This window comes from Loxodonta africana, chromosome 3 (genome assembly GCF_030014295.1).
Source record: "Loxodonta africana isolate mLoxAfr1 chromosome 3, mLoxAfr1.hap2, whole genome shotgun sequence".
NCBI lineage: Eukaryota > Metazoa > Chordata > Mammalia > Proboscidea > Elephantidae > Loxodonta > Loxodonta africana.
Genome location: NC_087344.1, coordinates 164,838,190 through 164,855,683, shown reverse-complemented (window position 1 = coordinate 164,855,683; position 17,494 = coordinate 164,838,190). Strand labels below are relative to the sequence as shown.

At 44.5% G+C, this 17,494-nt stretch overlaps 1 protein-coding gene across 1 annotated transcript; it reads right to left on the bottom strand.

The window, feature by feature from the left end:
- Positions 1 to 1,992: 1,992 nt before the first annotated feature.
- Positions 1,993 to 16,079, bottom strand: OVGP1 (oviductal glycoprotein 1). Its single transcript, XM_023547523.2, is given in 13 exon segments — positions 1,993 to 2,118; positions 2,120 to 2,303; positions 2,305 to 2,779; positions 2,782 to 2,853; positions 4,417 to 4,552; positions 6,215 to 6,331; positions 8,680 to 8,865; positions 8,967 to 9,075; positions 10,673 to 10,797; positions 11,611 to 11,776; positions 13,941 to 14,070; positions 14,407 to 14,679; positions 16,055 to 16,079. Coding segments are annotated over 13 exon segments (2,124 nt in total).
- Positions 16,080 to 17,494: the final 1,415 nt, after the last annotated feature.

Here is a 17,494-nt window from a genome sequence, read left to right as displayed (position 1 = left end):
CTGAGGGAGATTCTACTCTCCTCATTAGAATTTCCCAGCCCAATTCCCCAGTCTCCTGTCCCATGCAGTGTCGAAGTTTCTGAGAGGGAAACTGGCCAAGTGTTTGCGGTTAACTCCTTCCCACAGTAAGTCTTTGTTTCCTTAGCACCATCAGGCTATAAGATAATTAACTCTGCGTCTTAGAAACATTTAGTCACATTTGCCAGCCTTCTGTGCAGCTCCTGAAACTAGCAAATGCCCTTTGGGGATATCGGCCGTGTATTTGATGTCCCTCAAGTTTCCCGTTTGCCATTCCAGTTCCATGTGACGTTTAAACATTTTGCTGATTTCTCTTTTCCTTAGCAATGGCTGTTTTCTTGGGCACAGTCCAACCTAATGCAGAATTGGGAAATGTCTGCAGGTAAAAAGGTGGCTGGCTATTTTCATTTCACCTCAGGATGGTTCTCCCCTCTCTAAAATTTTATTAGTTTATCTTGTGCTAGTTGCCTCCACAGCTATCTGGTACCTTTAACAATTTGAGTTTTGTAATTTAGCTTGCTTTTGCTAGTTGTTATAGCAGGAACAGTGTCCTTCCATGTACTCAGAAATGGAAGTCCCTCTTGTCTCTAGTAGGGCTTTTTGCCTTGAAACTTACTTTTTCGATAATGTCCGTATAGCTAAAAAAGATTTTATTTTTATTAGTACTTTAATATATTTTCCTGTCATTTTACTTTAAACTATTTTATATCTCTAAATTTTAAATGTGTCTTTTATAAACAGCATAAAACTGATTTTTATGAAGTATAATGATCTCTGTCTTTGAATTGAGGTCTTAGTTCATAGACATTTATTGTAATTTCTGGCCAATTGTGTTTAAATATATGTCTGCCTAGTGTTTTCTAATGTGTCCTCCTTTCGTGAATTATTTTGTATTGATTATTTTTTTCTTATTTAGTTATTTTTATCTCTATTCTCTTGGAAGATACGTATTTTTTCCTATTCTTTTAGTGATATCATAGAAATTACCATATGCATTCTTTGTATTTAGTTTTCAACAGTTTGACTATGATACGTCTGGGCACAAATTCCTTTGTGTTTATTCTGTTTAGGGTTGTTAAGTTTCTTGAATCTGTAAACTATGTCTTCCACATAAATTGGAGACTCTTCAGACATTGTTTATTCAATTTTTTTTTCTGTTCCATGGCTTTTCTTCTTTCCTTCTGTGCCTCCAATGACACAAATTTTTAAGCTTTTGGTATTGTCCCATGAGTCTCTGACACACTTTTTATTTTTTAATCTTTTTTTCTCTCTGTTGTTCAGATTAGATAACGTCTATAAATCTGTCTTAAAGTTCACTGACTCTTTCCTCCATTATCCCCATTCTGCTATTGAATCTCTTCACTGATTAAAAAATATTGGTTCTTATATTTTCAGATCTAAATTTTCCATTTTATTTTTCTTTATTTCTTTGTGAGACTTTGTCTCTTTCCATTTATTTTAAGAGTGTTTAATATGTGGGGATTGGTGTTTCTGGAGGATACCTAAGAGAAGTATATAGATAACACACACACACACACACACACACACACAATACCGTGTTTTGCCTTTTTCTTAAACACTTCTTGTGGAGAGAATGGGTGGGGGTGGTTTTCCAGGGTCAGCTAAGATTTTATCAAGCAGGATTGTGGGAAACAGAGATTTATGCTCTGCCAAAAATGAAGTGAACAGTTGCTCATGGCAGAAGGGGAGACACATGACCCACACTGGAAAACAACAATGTGTACTAGACACAAACTCTCTCTTCCCAAAAATATCAGTAGGGGGAGGTGATCTTGAAGGGGGGAAGCTGACAATTAGATTGCAGTTGTGATTTCAAGAAAAGAACCTCAGAAAATGCAGATGAATTTTATGTTGCCAGTTATTTGACAGATAAGATTGACCCACAGTGGCTTTGGCACCTGCTTTGTTCCATGAATGGTTTGTGACTGGAGGGCACAGGAGACTTCTGTCAGGTCACCTAGAAGAAAATACAAGTGCTTCCCCTGCCTCTGTCACCATCAGAGCCTGGGATCCTTGATTCACAGCAGAGCTTCCTGGGTTTTCTTTTTTTAGGAAGGGAAGAATTGCTGGAAGTGTCGTTTGAATTGACAAAGGAATAGCTTCCATCCATGGAAACAAAGAGGCTGTCAAAAGCAAGGGGAGAATTTTCTGGGAGCTGTATGGCAGGGCCAGAGGACAGCATTCTGCTTTTAGCTACCCTCTAAAGACCAAAGTCACCCATCAAGCAGTCAATGCTCACCTCAGAAGTCAAATTCTCCCCCCTGCCCAGCAGAGGTGATTGTCATCCTTCTGGAGGGGACAGTCACCTTTTCAGGGACCACAGACTTCCTTCTCAGTGTCATAGTCATCTCTCCAGTGGTCTCAGTCTGAAGATTCACAGGGGTAATAGTCTTTCCTTCAGCAGTCAGATGATGCATAGGGGTCATAATCATCTCTCCAGAAGACACAGACTGATGATCGACAGGGGACATTGTCATCTCTCCAGGGGCCACAGTCAGATGACCCACAGGGGTCATGGTCATCTCTGCAGGGGTCACAGTAGAATGATCCACAGAGGTCATGGTCTTTTTCAGAGTTGCATTGTGCTTTCCAAGGGTCATAGTTTCCATTCCAGGGGTCACAGTCTCATCTCTGGGGACTGTAAACGTATTTTCATACTTTCCGCTGCTCTCAGTGGTCATTGCCTCTTCTCCTGGGGGAAAAATATCAAAGTGAATGATGAATGCCTTGGTCACAGCCTACTTTCAAGGTCAGCTATTGAAGAACCTATAAAAGATGAGAATCACGATTGTGATAAAAGCATTGAGCTGAACTCTAAAGAAAATCATCAGAAAGGATGACTCACTTCTTTCTTCCAATACTACGAATTATTGGCAGGGCTAGAATCACTCCAGGGCTGATACTGCTGCTCCCAAAATCCAGAATTGGACAATTTCATAATACTCCCACTTGAGGGCATAGATGAAATCCCACCACATAGAAGCCATGCTCCCCTGCCCACCCACCAGGTTAATATGGTCCCGGGCACCCATAGGCACTCAGTGGATTTTCTACTTTTCTGGGAGCTTGCCTGTTCTCTATGCTTAAGTCCTCACCTTGGCCTCTCTGCACCTTCTGCAAAACCTTGCTCCCAAGGTCTAATTACTTGTTGAATCCTCAAGGAGAAACCTCTGGAGCCCCTACGTTGTAAGAGGCACCAGGAGCAAAGCCAAGGGCAATGAGACTGCTCTGGACAGGATGTTTTAAAGAATTGGATTGGAGTCCCATCTCCACCCCTGACTAGCTGTTTGACTTAGACTTGACCTTTCTGACTCCCAATCTCCTTATCTATAAAATGAAGATTAAAAACCACCTATAAGGTTGTTTCAGCTCTAGCGTGCCAAGTTCCATTTCTTAACTGCCAAGAAAACCTCTATACCAAAAAGAGCTTTAAAAAGAAACCTACTTCTTTTTTTCTGGTCCCTGCCCTGTGAAAACAGGGTGAAGAGACTGAGAAATAAATTAACATATATTGAGTGCTAACTATGAGCCAGCACAGTTTTCATTCCATATCTCATTTAATTCTTACACTAATGAATTATTCCCATTTTACAGACAGGGAAAATTAAGCTCAGAGAAGTCAATGAGGAGCAAATATCCAAACCAAGATTTAAAAACAGATTGGCCTGACATCAAAACTTATTCTTTTCCCTCAATGTCATGTTACCTCACCAAAAAGGTGGGAACTCTGTTTTTAAACCTAGCAGAACAAGCCTTCCTCTCCTCAGTGCCTGTTATAGATTGAATTGTGTCCCACAAAATTATGTGTTATAATTCCTAATCTAGTGGCACAGTGTTTAAGAGCTTGGCTGCTAACCAAAAGGTCAGCAGTTTGAATCCACCAGCCCCTCCTTGGAAACCCTATGGGGCAGTTCTACTCTGTGCTATAGGGTTGCTAAAAGTCAGAATCAACTCAGCAGCAGTAGGTTTAGTTCTTTTTGGGTTATGTCTGTGGTTATAATCCCATTTGGAAATAATTTGTCTTTGTTATGCTAATGAAGAAGGATTAATGTAGGGTGTGTCTTGAGTCAATCTGTTGAAATACAGAAGAGATTAAACAAGCAGCAAGATGGAGAAGAGAGATGTCAAGCTGCAGGAAGATCACCCTGCAGCAGAGGCTCAAAGAGACACGGACCTTCCTCTAGAGCCAACAGAGGAAGCCTTCCCCTAGGGCCAGCGCTCTGAATTTAGACTTCCAACCTTCTAAACTGTGAGAAAATAAATTTCTGTTTGTTAAAGCCATTCCTTGTGGTATTTCTGTTACAGCAGCACTAGATAACTAAGACAGTGTCTAATTACCCAACTTCCAAACCCAGATTCTAAATTGTAGCTACTTACCTTCCTTCACCAGGAGATTCTTCAATATGTGGACAAGGGGGAAAGGGCCATTGCCACAGAAAGTGCCCTTGACGTCATCCAGGTCCAATGTCCATACCATGGCCCCCCCAAAATGCTCTTTCTTTATGAACATTGCCTATAAAAGAAGCAACCAATCAACCTGCTGTACTGACCAGCCTCCGGGCTGAGTACAATGGCTAAAAGCATAGATGGACCTTCAGAATGCAATATAGCAGGGTGATTAGAAGTGTAGCCTGGATATGAATCCAACCTCTACCACTATTAGCTCTGGGACCCTGAAAAAGTTACATGACCCCTCTGTGTCTTAGTTGTCTCATCTGTAAAAGAGGGATAATAACATTTCCAACATTTCTGAATCAAAGTAATGCCTATATGAAAAATATTTGGATCAGTGCCTGACATATACTAAAGGTTCAATAAATGTTAGATATTACCTCTCTAGGCTCCCCAGCTAATCACCATTATCGATCATACTAAAGTGTGGATATTGATTTCTTATTTAAAAAGCACTTCTACATATCTCATCTCATAGATAATACTGTACCCTTTTCATGAGTGAGAAAATGGAAGTTTTTATCCATGATTTTTAAAAACTCAGATACAACAACACAGCAGTTTAGACTCAAATCCAGTGTTTTCTCTCAAGGCTGATGGGAAAGAGACTCCATCTTATAAAAACAGCCATATGACTTGAGCAAGTCATTTGGCCCTTTTCTGGGGTTTACTTTCCCCCAAAATGTAAATAAAATAAGAGGAAGGAGGAGCCCAGTTATGGTTTAGTCTGAAACTGTGAAGATTTTACACAACTTACAAGCTAACAAGTTAGCCTGCCAGAAACGCATGTATACATATGCCAGTACCAGCTGCAGCTCCACGTGTATCAGAGTAGAACTGTGCTCCATAGGGTTTTCAATGGTTGATTTTTCTAAAGTAGCTCTTGAGGCTTTTTTTCCAAGGTGCCAAGGTGGACTTGAACCTCTAACCTTTCAGTTAGCAGCCAAGTACCTTAACCATTTGACCGCCCAGGAACTCTAATACACATATACCACATACATACATATATATGCTATATGTATACACACACACGCACACACACACTCCTCTGGATTAGAGAACAGACTGTTTGTTACTGATAGGGGGAAAAAAAAGAGAGAGAGAGAACAAGAATAGCATCTTGATGAAGACCAAACACCTCTAACACATTCAAGTCCTTCCATAAATTGGTCCATATTTTCCTCTACTGCCTTGAGTTACACTTTATAAAAAGTCTCTGCTCCACCCAAATTTTTCTGTAATCCAAAACGAGCTTTCCACACACACTTAGCCCTTTTCTAGGTCACCATCTCGTCCTGCTCACCTCCCTCAGGAAGCCTTCTCTGACTACCCCAGCCTTTGCCACATATCAGCAGCATCCATTGAGTGCTTAGCATGTTTTGCCTTACATTGGTATTTACCTGTTATGAAACCTTCTGATCCAAAAGGAAGAGAAGAGACTGTCATCAAAAGCTATGTGAACTGAGAGAAGTCACTTCTCCCCTCAACACCTAGATTCTTTCCCTTCAAAATAAGTGGGCTGGACTAGACAGAATTATGAAACTGTAGGTAAAACTAAAATTTAGGTGTGTCTGAAACTCATCTGGTCTAATCATCCTCACCTATTTGCCCTCTATCCAATACACACACGTGCACACACACACACACGCATATTATACAGACCAAGGACCTATGGAAGTAAAAGGTAAACTATATGCTGTGCAAGAAAGAACCAGGGTCTCACTTTGTAACTGAAGCTGGCAGCATCATCATAGCCAACCCACTTCTTCCCCTTGTATGCATATGGGACAAACTCATCTTCAATCCAGTGCTTCCTTGCTCTCCGGACAAAGGAGCAAATCTGCCAGAAGGATCACAAGGTTAGTTCCATCAAATGTCATGAAGAGAAGCACCAGCAGGTACACTTGTTCCTTTCCCAGGGAGAAAGAGTCCAAGAATCCCTCACCAGGGAGTGAGAAGAAGGTAGACCAAAGAGGGAGTAGAGAAGTCACTCAGTGACCCTGCTACTCTGAATAAATTCCTAAAATTACACATTCCTTCCTCTAATGTCCATGATAGAAAAGGGGAGAGAACACAGGAGTGGGTGACATTCTTAAGAAACTAAGCCAGCTTTGGTAAATAATACCAACACAAAACTACTAACAATAACATACCTGACCCTTTACCAAACCTGTATTTTTTTTCAAAGTGTTTTCATAAGTAAGTCTCTTCTCTGTTCATTAGATCTCAGCACAAACTGCCCCATACAGGTAGCTTTCAGTTAGCTTTTGAATCTCTAATACACTTACAGGTCTCGAAGGCAGGGACTAGGTTCTCACAATCAATTGAACATTTGAGTGTCTACTTGTGCCCAGCATTGTGCTAAAAACGATGCTGGATGGTACGAACAAGTAGAGGTGCTGAAGTTGCACTGCAGAAGTTAATGTTTAAGTCATTTGTTTTGGTGCTTTGAAGATTCTGCCTATAAAAATCTCTTTGACCCATAATATCCTTCAAGAACATTGCACCCTCTTACCACTACTGACCACTCTGACTAGGATCACAACAGAGAGTTCTGGACAGAGTGGGAGAAAAATATAGAACAAAAAATCATATTCACAAAAAAGACCAGACTTATTGGTCTGACAGAGACTGGAGGAACTCCTGAAACTGTGGCCCAAAGACACCCTTCTGACCTGGAACTGAAGCCATTCCTGGAGACCACTTTTCAGCCAAACAATAGACAGGCCCATAAAATAAACAATAACATCCAAAAGGAACATGTTTCTTAGAACAATCAATTATATGAAATCAAAAGGACAAACATTTGTCCAAAAGCAAAGATGAGAAGGCAGACGAGAGGAAACAGGGAACCCAGGGTGGAAATGCTGAGACATTGTGGGGAATGCAATCAACGTCATGGAACACTTTATGTACAAACTATTGAATGGGAAACTAATTTGCTCTGTAAACTTTCACTTAAAGCACAATAAAAATTAAAAAAAAAAAAAAAGAAGAAGAAGATTACACCCTCTCTTCACTTATCAATATGGTTAGGTTCCAAAGACCAGATCATTATGTGAAATCAGTGCTATGTGAAAATGGAGGATGACTACATCACCACGTAAGTGCCAAAGTACATCATTACATAACTGCCAAACCACTGAGAATCATGGCTCAGCGAAGGTGACACGTAACCTTAACTATCAAAGCCAGCGTTACCCTTGCCTCACACCTCCGCCTTCATTACTGTCAGATGTATGTTGTTAATGTGCAAAAATAGTTGGATAGTAGATTTTTTACTATTGTCATAAATGCAAAATATCAGATAATGAGGTAGTAAGTGAGAAGGTATATTTCAACTCTTCCATCACTCATAACCACACTTCTTTGCATTAGCAGAAAAACATCCCCATCCATCTAGGACAGAACAGAGACTGGGAAGACATTCGTCACATACTCCCCTGCAGTCTAAGTAAGACTATAGCTTTCCATTTGGGATCCCCTAAATACCTTGTGTTTTTGCCCCTGCTGTCCCCTCTACCTTGCAAGTCCATCCCATCCTGTCATTTCTGCCCATCAGACTCCTTCCTGGGCTTCAAAGCTCTGCTCAGAATCGAGCAGCCCCATAGAATTTTCCATCTCTCTTCAGCCACCTGAAACAGTCTTGTGCCTCTTACTGTCTTCTGTTCTGTTTTATATTCCCTTCCTCCACTCAACAGCAAGCTTTTCTGAGATGGGGATTAAGGGGGTGGAATTGGAATAGAGGAGAAAGAAGCTATAGTAGAGGATGTCTTGGAATTGCTTCAAACGAATGTAGTAGTGGGGAGGAAGGGAGCAGGGGAGATGAGATGAAATAAGATTGGTAATGAGTTGTTAATCATTGAAGCTTGGTGGTGGGAATACGGTGATACTTTTGTATATGTTTGAAATTACATATATTGCAACTATTCATGCATTTTGATTAGCCCATAATAGTAAGCCAGATTTGATCCTTTCAAGGGATGAAATATCTGTCCCCTTTCAATCACACTCCATCCAGCCCCTTATCCCTCACAAAGAACTCAAATAATTCTCTTAAAGAAAAAGGAAATATCCCAGATAGTAGGCTTCCCTTGGCCCAGGAAACTGCCTTTTGCCCTGTCTCTAGCCCTCACCCTTGCTCTTGGCCCATCCTTGCCCTTGGGAAGACATCCCTCTTATCATCACCTCAAAATAAGCCAAGAAGCCAGCTTGCTTGGTGTACTTCCCTGGAGATGCTGGTCCTGTAGCCCTGGCCCCCAACCAAGTCTCAGAAGCTTTGAGGAGGCGAAAGGTACGCCCATAGGTGGGTAACCCCATGATGAGCTTCTCTGAGGGTGCCCCAAGCTTTCGCCAGTAATCCATGGCATATGCCTGCATATAGGAAGAACACAAACCCCTCCTTGGTATTATAAACTGATGGCCTGGGATTAGGGGCAGATATCTGGGCCATTTGAGATCTTTCCTTTTCTTACCAATGACCTGGGGTCTCTAGGTTGAGAGAACAGGGGGCTGTTGTGTCCTGTGAACTTCTCCCAGGAACCATGGAAGTCATAAGACAAGATGTTGATGAAATCCAGGCATCTGTAGGGGACAGGATGAGGAGATCATCACAGTACTACCTAGCTGTGCATTGGCCACTCAGACTTCCCTCCCCTTTCTGCCTTTGGGGCCTGCTAAAAGCTGTGCCTACACCTGAAATGCGCCGCTGGCACAAACTGCTGGTTAGGGACAGTTGTGTATCAGAACCTATGCTTCCTGATAGTATCCATGGCACTCACAGCCTAGGCCAAGGTCACACAAGAAAACAAATACAAATAAGCCTGATACAGGTACTAGCAGAGATCTGCATACGTTGTGCAAGTCCAGAGCCACGTGAGCATCATTCTGCTTTGGTGAGTCAGGGAAAGTGCCAAAAAAGACAAAATAGTTGAACCACATTCAAAGAATGATAGGAAATTAGCAATGTAGTAAGAGTAGAGAATAGCCCTGTCAACTGGAATACTGAGTCCCATGTACCAGTGAAAGGGGTTCAGCTCCACCATTCAAACAGCCACTGAAACCCACCTCCTTCGGAAAGCTTTCTTAATTGCTGTTGTTGCTGGGTGCCGTTGAGTCAATTTTGACTAATAGCAACCCCATGAGACAGCATAAAACTGCTCGAGAGGGTTTTCTTGGCTATAATCTTTTGGGAAGCAGATCGCCAGGTCTTTCTCCTGTGGAGCTGCTGTGTGGGTTCAAACCACCAACTTTTCAGTTAGCAGCCGAGCTATTAACCAGGGCTCTTTGCTTTGTTAACTTTCAGGTGTAACTGAGCACTTACTGGGAATAAGAGTTTAAACTGATTATCTCATTTGATTCAAATCTGGCAAATGTCCTATGAGGTACGTGCTATAACTGTCTGTACTTTAAAGAGGAAATTGAAACCCAGATAGGTTCATTAATTTTCCTGAGATCACCTGGCTGGGTGAAGGCAGGGCTCCATCAATCCCACCTACCTTCAAGACCAGCAGGAACGACCTCTGTGCCCTTCTCCTCCCATATTGACGGCTCCCCTAGGGCCATCTCACACAGCAACAGCCCTACCTCTCTTTTGTTCTACATCCCCAACAGTTTTCTCATTTGTAACTACTTGATTCCTGAGGTTCAAGAAAATTAGCCCAGAGCCAGCATGCCCAGAAAGATTTATGAGCCATTCTCTGTCTGGCTTTGTCGTTTTTGCATGGAGACCTGTGCTCTGGAAACTGGGTCTGATCTGACTATGCATTCCAATTTTTGGTTTTGTGTCAGTGGTTGTTAATTCATGTATCCCTCTGATGGCAGCCACCTGCTGCACAGAATCTGCCCATAACTGTCATCTAGGAAGGCAGTGGCCAGGCCCATGGGGTTCCGTCCTTGTGACACCCAGCAATGGATTACACAGAAGACTTCCCTGATGATGATGTTGGGGGAGGGGGAGTACTATATCATCTCCCTCTGGTCCTCTAAAGAAAGCCCCAGTGTATAATGGAGTTAATCCTTGTCCTCATCCATGCTCTTTGATCCACCCCGCAAACTTACATTTATACCCAGGCAGGCATATGGGGAGCTCGGGGACAAAGCTTGGGCAGCTCTGGGCTCAAGCTGTTGAGATGCCTCCTTCCTGTCAACATCTTGCCTCACCAAGGCAACATCCACTCACCTTCCTAGAAGACGGACATCATAAGATGTTTGGATGATATCTGGGACCCCAGAGACAGCAGCAGAGAGCAGCAGCTTTGGGTGCAGGTTGTTGGTTGCCTCCTTTTTGAAGGCAAACACGAGCTCCTAAAAGGAGAGGAAGACAAACACAGAGAATCAGGTGAAACAGAGTCAGAGAAAGAGAGAGAGGCACAGAGACTGGCAGACTGGCATTATCATCCTGAGCCCCTTGAGCCAAGTTCTGGGATATAAAGGTGAGTCTGCCACAGGTCCTGACACAGGCTCATGAGGGAAGCAAACATGGCCCAAAGTGATTTAAAAGAGGATTAGGGCAGGCAGTGGTGGTTCAGTGGTAGAATTCTCACCTTCCATGCAGGAGACCTGGGTCAGATTCCCCACCAATGCATCTTGTGCACAGCCACCGCCCGTCTGTCAGTGGAGGCTCGCCATTTGCTATGATGTTGAACAGGTTTCAGCAGAGCTTCCAGACTAAAACGGACTAGGAGGAAAGGCCTGGACATCTACTTCCAAAAAGCAGCCAATGAGTACCCTGTGGATCACAATGGTCTGATCCCGTTGTGCATGGGGTCACCATGAGCCAGAGCCAACCCCATGGCAGCTAATAACAACAACAAGCAGGCTCAGAAGCACAGAATTTAGACTGACACTGCCTGGGGGAGTCCAGGAGGCTGCACAGAGAGGCATCACTTAGGCTAGACGATTGGACCAAGACTCCGATGCAGAGAAAGCAGCGACCATAGGACACGTGCTCAGAGCTCTTTTGCCCAACACCTCTAAGGTGACGGCAGTAAAAGGACATTCTGTCACCTCTCTCCTGCCCCTACCCTATCCCCAGCCTTATGCTTCTCCTTTGCTGTGAGCCCAGATATGATAAAACTAGACCATTTCTGGATTCTGGAGCTGCCATACTAGCCTTACTTCAATTAAGAAGACAAAATTCCACCGGTCATGCATGGGGCTGCCTCTTTGTCCAGGGTACAAGAAGAAAAGGTCGAGACCATCGAAATTATATGTCCTCAGGAGGGATATAACTGAATCAATAAACTTTTCACACCTGGCAGGTGTGGACAACATAGCGGTGAACCTGCAGGGAGGCCAAGGGATGAGGCAGGGAGCACCACCTGCAGGATCACAGCCCCGTACAAGGATGGCAACCTCCTACAAGGCCTCCAGGTTTGTGGCTTGTTGGTGGCATGGAGGATGTGGCTGAAGGAAAGAAAGAGGGGTCTTTAAACACTAAAAACCTCTCAAATTCTCATTAAGGTATGTGTAGGGGATGAGAGAAGGACTTAAAGTGTGAGTTGGGGCTTGCCAGGCAGAAGCACCAATGGCTAGATCCCCAGGAATGGGGAATTCAGGCAACAGAGAGAAATGAAAACCATGTCCTGTCTCTGGCCAAACGCACAGGGAACAGCAGGTACAAGACAAAAAGCATGGCCGAGGTTGGGAGACCTGGCTTAGTCCAGCTCTACCACCAAAAACATGGTTCAACCACTTATAAGGCACTTGGCCTTTCTCCACCTGCTTCTTTTTGGGTAAATACTCCATTCCTAAAACCTGTCCTACCACTGACAGTCTTTCCCTGACTGGATTAGGGGAGAGAACATGGGCCAAGGGCCAGAACTTCCAGAAAGATCTATGATCTAATCTGGGCCTAGGCTGCAGAACATGGCATGAGAGGCCCATGCTCTAACGAGGGGCTCCAGTCCCTCTTCTTTTGTTCATTTGCTTGCTTGATTTTTTTTTTTTTTCCTGTTTTAGTTTATTTTTTCTTCTGTAGTAGAGAATACAACTGGGAAAAAAAAAATTCTAACTTACTGGAGCGGAATTTTAAGCAATTCTGAGCTAGATCTGCATGCAATGATTAGAAAATTACTAAAAGCATAATTTCAGAGTCATTCTAAAATTATAGAATTAGTCGGGCCTGAGTTGCTTTGTCGGTTTGCTACTTCCGCATTGGGTGATCTCTAAGTGATAGCTAAGTGCGATTTGGTAAGTTCCTGCAGACTTCTGACTTTTGCTTTCTTTTTCTAACAAGTTTGGGATACAAACAACTACTTGTGAGCTTCCTCTGAGTATTCATAAGATAATGTGTGTAAAGCACCTAGCCCAGCATCTAGCAAACCGTGTTCAAAAAGCGGCCACCATGGGAGAGGTGAAGCTTAGGGCTGGGCAAAGCCAGTTATCACCTGGTATTGTTGTGCCCTGTCCAGTCGATTCAGACTCATAATGACCCTGTATGACAGAGTAGAGCTGCCCCATAGGGTTTCCTAGGCTGTAATCTTCCCCAGATCTTTTTTCCTGCTGAGGGGCCAGGTGTTCGAATCGCTGACCTTTTGGTTAGCAGCCAAGCACTTAACCACTGAGCCATCAGGAGTCCTTAGATATTACCTAAAAACCAACAACACTCCCCAAATCCTTCCTCCATTGTCACTGGAAGACTTATACAAGGTGCATCCCTCACATATTCCCCTGCCACCAGGTTTCCATCTCATTTCCCTTAGGCAAGAAGTTTGGCACTGGCCTCTACCCCAGGCCTCAGCCAGAAAATAGGGGACAGGAAATGGAAAGGCTTTTTGTAATCTCCACATTGCCAGTGGAGGATAAAGCGCTAATAAGGGCAGCAGTGGTTAGGAGCTACTACTGCAAGCTATGGCTGCTAACTAAAAGGCTGGCAGTTCGAATCCACCAGCTGCTCCTTGGAAACTCTATGGGGCAGTTCTACTCTGTCCTATAGGGTTGCTATGAGTCAGAATCAATTCAACAGCAATGGTTTTTTACCACATGTTGTGCATTTACTACGTATGTGCCAGTGCACCAAGCTTAGCATCCAATGCAGTCCTTTGACTCCATTTACAAAATGAGTAGACCCAGGCCCTGTGAGGTTTGGGGTTTATACTTCTTGTCCCATACAAACCTTTCTCCCACTCTGAGACAAAACCCTTGCCTCTTAGGAAGGGTCCGACGGCCAATTATGAGTGCCCATTTTGTCCCAGCCCCCTCCTCCTCCACCCTCTCTGCTAGAACTTCCCGGCTTCCTATCCCCAATCCCCTATTCCCATGGAGAAGAGGTGAAGAGGCCCTAGAAGCCAGGGCCAGGCTGGGGAAGTGTCTGCACTAGTTTTGCTGTCCCCACAGCCAACCAGGCTCCTTCTCCCAGTCCTCACTTCCAGCCCACCTGCTCCACCCTCCCTTCTGCCATCACCCCTCAACTCCTCAGACAGAATATGGCAATAGAAAACTCTCACCTTGGTGTGCCAAAGTCCCATCCCCCAACAGACAGCAGTGTTTTCAGCTTCCTGTTCCTACAATGTGGGACAGAGGGTTGGTGAACTGGGTCCTTATGCCAGTGAGCAGCTGCAGCCATCATTTCTTTCCCTTCACTCGTTTAGGGAACAGTGGGGACATAGGGAAGATGGGAGGTAGGGGAAGGAAAGGGGATGAAGGTGGAAGGAGGAAGGAGGGGCTTAAAGGGTGAGTTTTGGGGCTGCCAGGCAGAGAAGAGAGAGGATGTTGAGGCAGAGGCTACAGCAGGGACAACACAAGGAGGCAAGAAAAGCACTCAGGCTGCTTGTCCACAGGGAGGTCTGAAGTGGGGGAGGAGGCTTCAGATATCTCTGTGAAGAGGAGGTTAGAATCGGAAGAATCAGAGGGAAGTGGGAGAGAATTAGAAAAATCGACTTAATCTATAATATCTGAAAATATGGCCCCCACACCCAATAGGAATAGACCTCTCCCTGAGCTTGTTGAACTCTGGGTAGAGAATATTCTCATCCTGGACATTTTTCGCAACAATCCGGTTGTTCTTCACTGAGGCAAATGCAAATATCAGGTGGGTGCAGAGAAAGGAGTCCAGGTCCTGGGGCAAGATCGAGGCAGCGTCTGGTCGACTATATGCCCAGTTGGTAAAATAACACACCAGCTTATGGGCAGCACCTGGCCAGGGAGAGCACACATTAGCTGGCAGAGACCAAGGAAGGGGGGGCACTCAGCTTCCACAGAGAAGAGTGGACACCAGTCCAAGAGCCCAGGCCACTGTAACTCCTTCCCCCACACTCGCCAAAACTGCCCTGAGGTCCGGGCCCTCCACCACTGCTGAGGTCCTGGGGGAAAGGAATGCTTTATGAAATCCTGATTGTCAAGTCTGGATCCTGGCACACAGTGAGTGGCTGACAAACAGCAAGGGGCTCAACATCCTCTGCTGAAATGAATGGTACCAATTACCCCTGACCAAGGAGCCAGGGCATGGTGGGACACTCGACAAGGAGAACCTCTTAGCCGGAGAATCTCCCTGGCTCTGGAGAGAACACAGTTTCCTTACCATTGTGGTGTTGCAGCACAAGAGCCAACCCTGCAAGAAACAAAGGAAGGAATGACTCTCAAAGACACACAAACGCCCAGAGTGACACGCCCCAGCGCCCACCCCAGTCAGCCAGTGCGCCACCCACTCAGCATGCCATCCAGGGGCAGAAGCACAAATGGCGGAACATGCCATTCACCCATTCTCTCTTCTCTGAAGTTGGGTAGGTGAAGCCAGATCTATTTAAGTTCTTTTTCACTCTAATAAACACCACTCTAATGCACTCTAATTTCACTCTAATGCACACACACATACTTTCCACAGGGACAATGATGTTTTTTAAAAAGTCCTAGCAAAAGATTTAAACCAGTGACTCTCATCCTTGGCTGTACTTTAAATATCCTGGGTCCTCCGCCAGAGATTCTGCTTTAATTGATCTGAGGTAGGACCCAGGCATCAATTTTTTAAAAATTTTATACAATCAAGTTTGAGAGCCACTGCACTGATCATTCCTCCCTGGGCACCTCCTTCACTATGTCCCATTCTGTTGTTGTTAGTTGCCATCAAGTTGGCTCCAACTTATGGTGACCCCATGTACAACAGACTGAAATATTGTCCAATCCTGTGTCATCTTCTTGATCATTAGAATGCTCAAGTCCATTGTTGCAGCCACTATATATTCTGAACGCCTTGCAACCTGGGGGGCTCATCTTCTAGCACTATATTGAACAATTTTCTATTGTGATCCATAGGGCTTTCAGAGGCTAATTTTCAGAAGTAGATCTCCAGGCCTTTCTTCCTAGTCTGTCTTAATCTGGAAGATCCGCTGAAACCTGTCCACTATGGGTGACGCTGCTGGTACTTAAATGCTTCTGCATCATAGAAACATGCAAGCCACCACAGTATGATAAACTGACAGACAGGTGGTGGTGTCCCATCCTACCCCTACCTAATCCAGGCCCCCTGAGTCCCATGCTGCTCTTTCAGCCACCAGAGAGATGGCAAACTCATGAAGCCTGGTACCTACTGGATACCGTGAGGGGTGGGTCCTGTCACACTCACCAACCCACAGCAGCAGCCTCCCCATCTCGAAGGTCTGACAGCTGTAAGGCCAGAGTTTGAACCCCTTTATATGAGCTTCCTCATGTACAGCCCAGCCCTACACACACACACGCACACACGTACACATGCGCGCACACACACACACACATACCAGTGCCAGAGTTGGTAATTTATGAACTGCTGCCTCAGAGTCACAGTGATTCCAGCACCTCTCATCTTCCCTCTCCAGCACAGCTGTAGCTCTCAGAGTTTACACAGCACCAGCTCTGGACCAACACTGGCATGGGCTGGGTGTCCACCATGGGCCATGTCCAGGGCAGGGCAGTGTTCCTGAGCCTTCCCTCACCCTGGTGGTCTACCCCCCGTGGGCAGAGTATAGGGGAAAAACACTGCATAGTAGCAGTTATTCTCCTGTTATAAGACTATGGGTTAGGGACCCAAACCCCAAACCCAGTGCCCTCGATTCGATTCCGACTCATAGCGACCCTATAGGACAGAGTAGAACTGCCCCATAGAGTCTTCAAGGACTACGCCACCAGGGTTTCCTTTGGTTAGGGAAGCAGTGTAAAATACAGTTTAAAAGCCCCAGGTTGGACTCAAGGAGGCAAGGTTTGAATCCCAGTGTCTCCACTTAGAAGTTGTATCATCTTGGATGAGTTACTTAGCCTCTTTAAACTTCAGTTTCCACATTTGTAAAATGAGATAACAGCTCTTATTTATTTATTTGTTTGTAATGTCCTTTGCTTGGTGGCGTAGTGGTTAAGTGCTACAGCTGCTAACCAAGAGGTCGGCAGTTCAAATCCGCCAGGCGCTCCTTGGAAATTCTATGGGGCAGTTCTACTCTGTCCTATAGGGTCTCTATTAGTTGGAATTGACTTAACGACGACAGTGGGTTTGTTTTGTTTTGTTGGTGCTTTGCTTGTAATAAGGACTCAATGAATGGTAGTCGTAATTAGGGACTCCAAAATGGTTACCCAATAGGGTTTTAAAAACGAAACAAAACCTGTTGCTGTGAAGTTGATTCCAACTCATAGTGACCCCATAGGAGAGAGTAGAACCACCCCATATGGTTTCCAAGGAGTGGCTGGTAGATTTAACTGCTGGACTTTTGGTTAGCAGCCGAGCTCTTAACCACTGAGCCACCGGGGCTCTCAAGCTCAAATGCTGACACTCGCCAGGTAGGTCACGTAAATGAGTCAAATATACACGACAAATAGTTAAATTCTTCACTTTATTGTGAGAATAACTGCTGAAGCTCAGTGATAAACATCAGCTGACTGCCTGATGGTCAGGAGACAATACAGATGGGTACAAGCAGGGACAGCACTTCTGAGGAGCCTCAAATGGTTGCAATGCAGGGAAGCAGACCCAGTGTGAGTAAACTGATTTCTCAAGAGAAGACACAAATTTGAATTTTTATATGAGTCAACAATGTTTGAG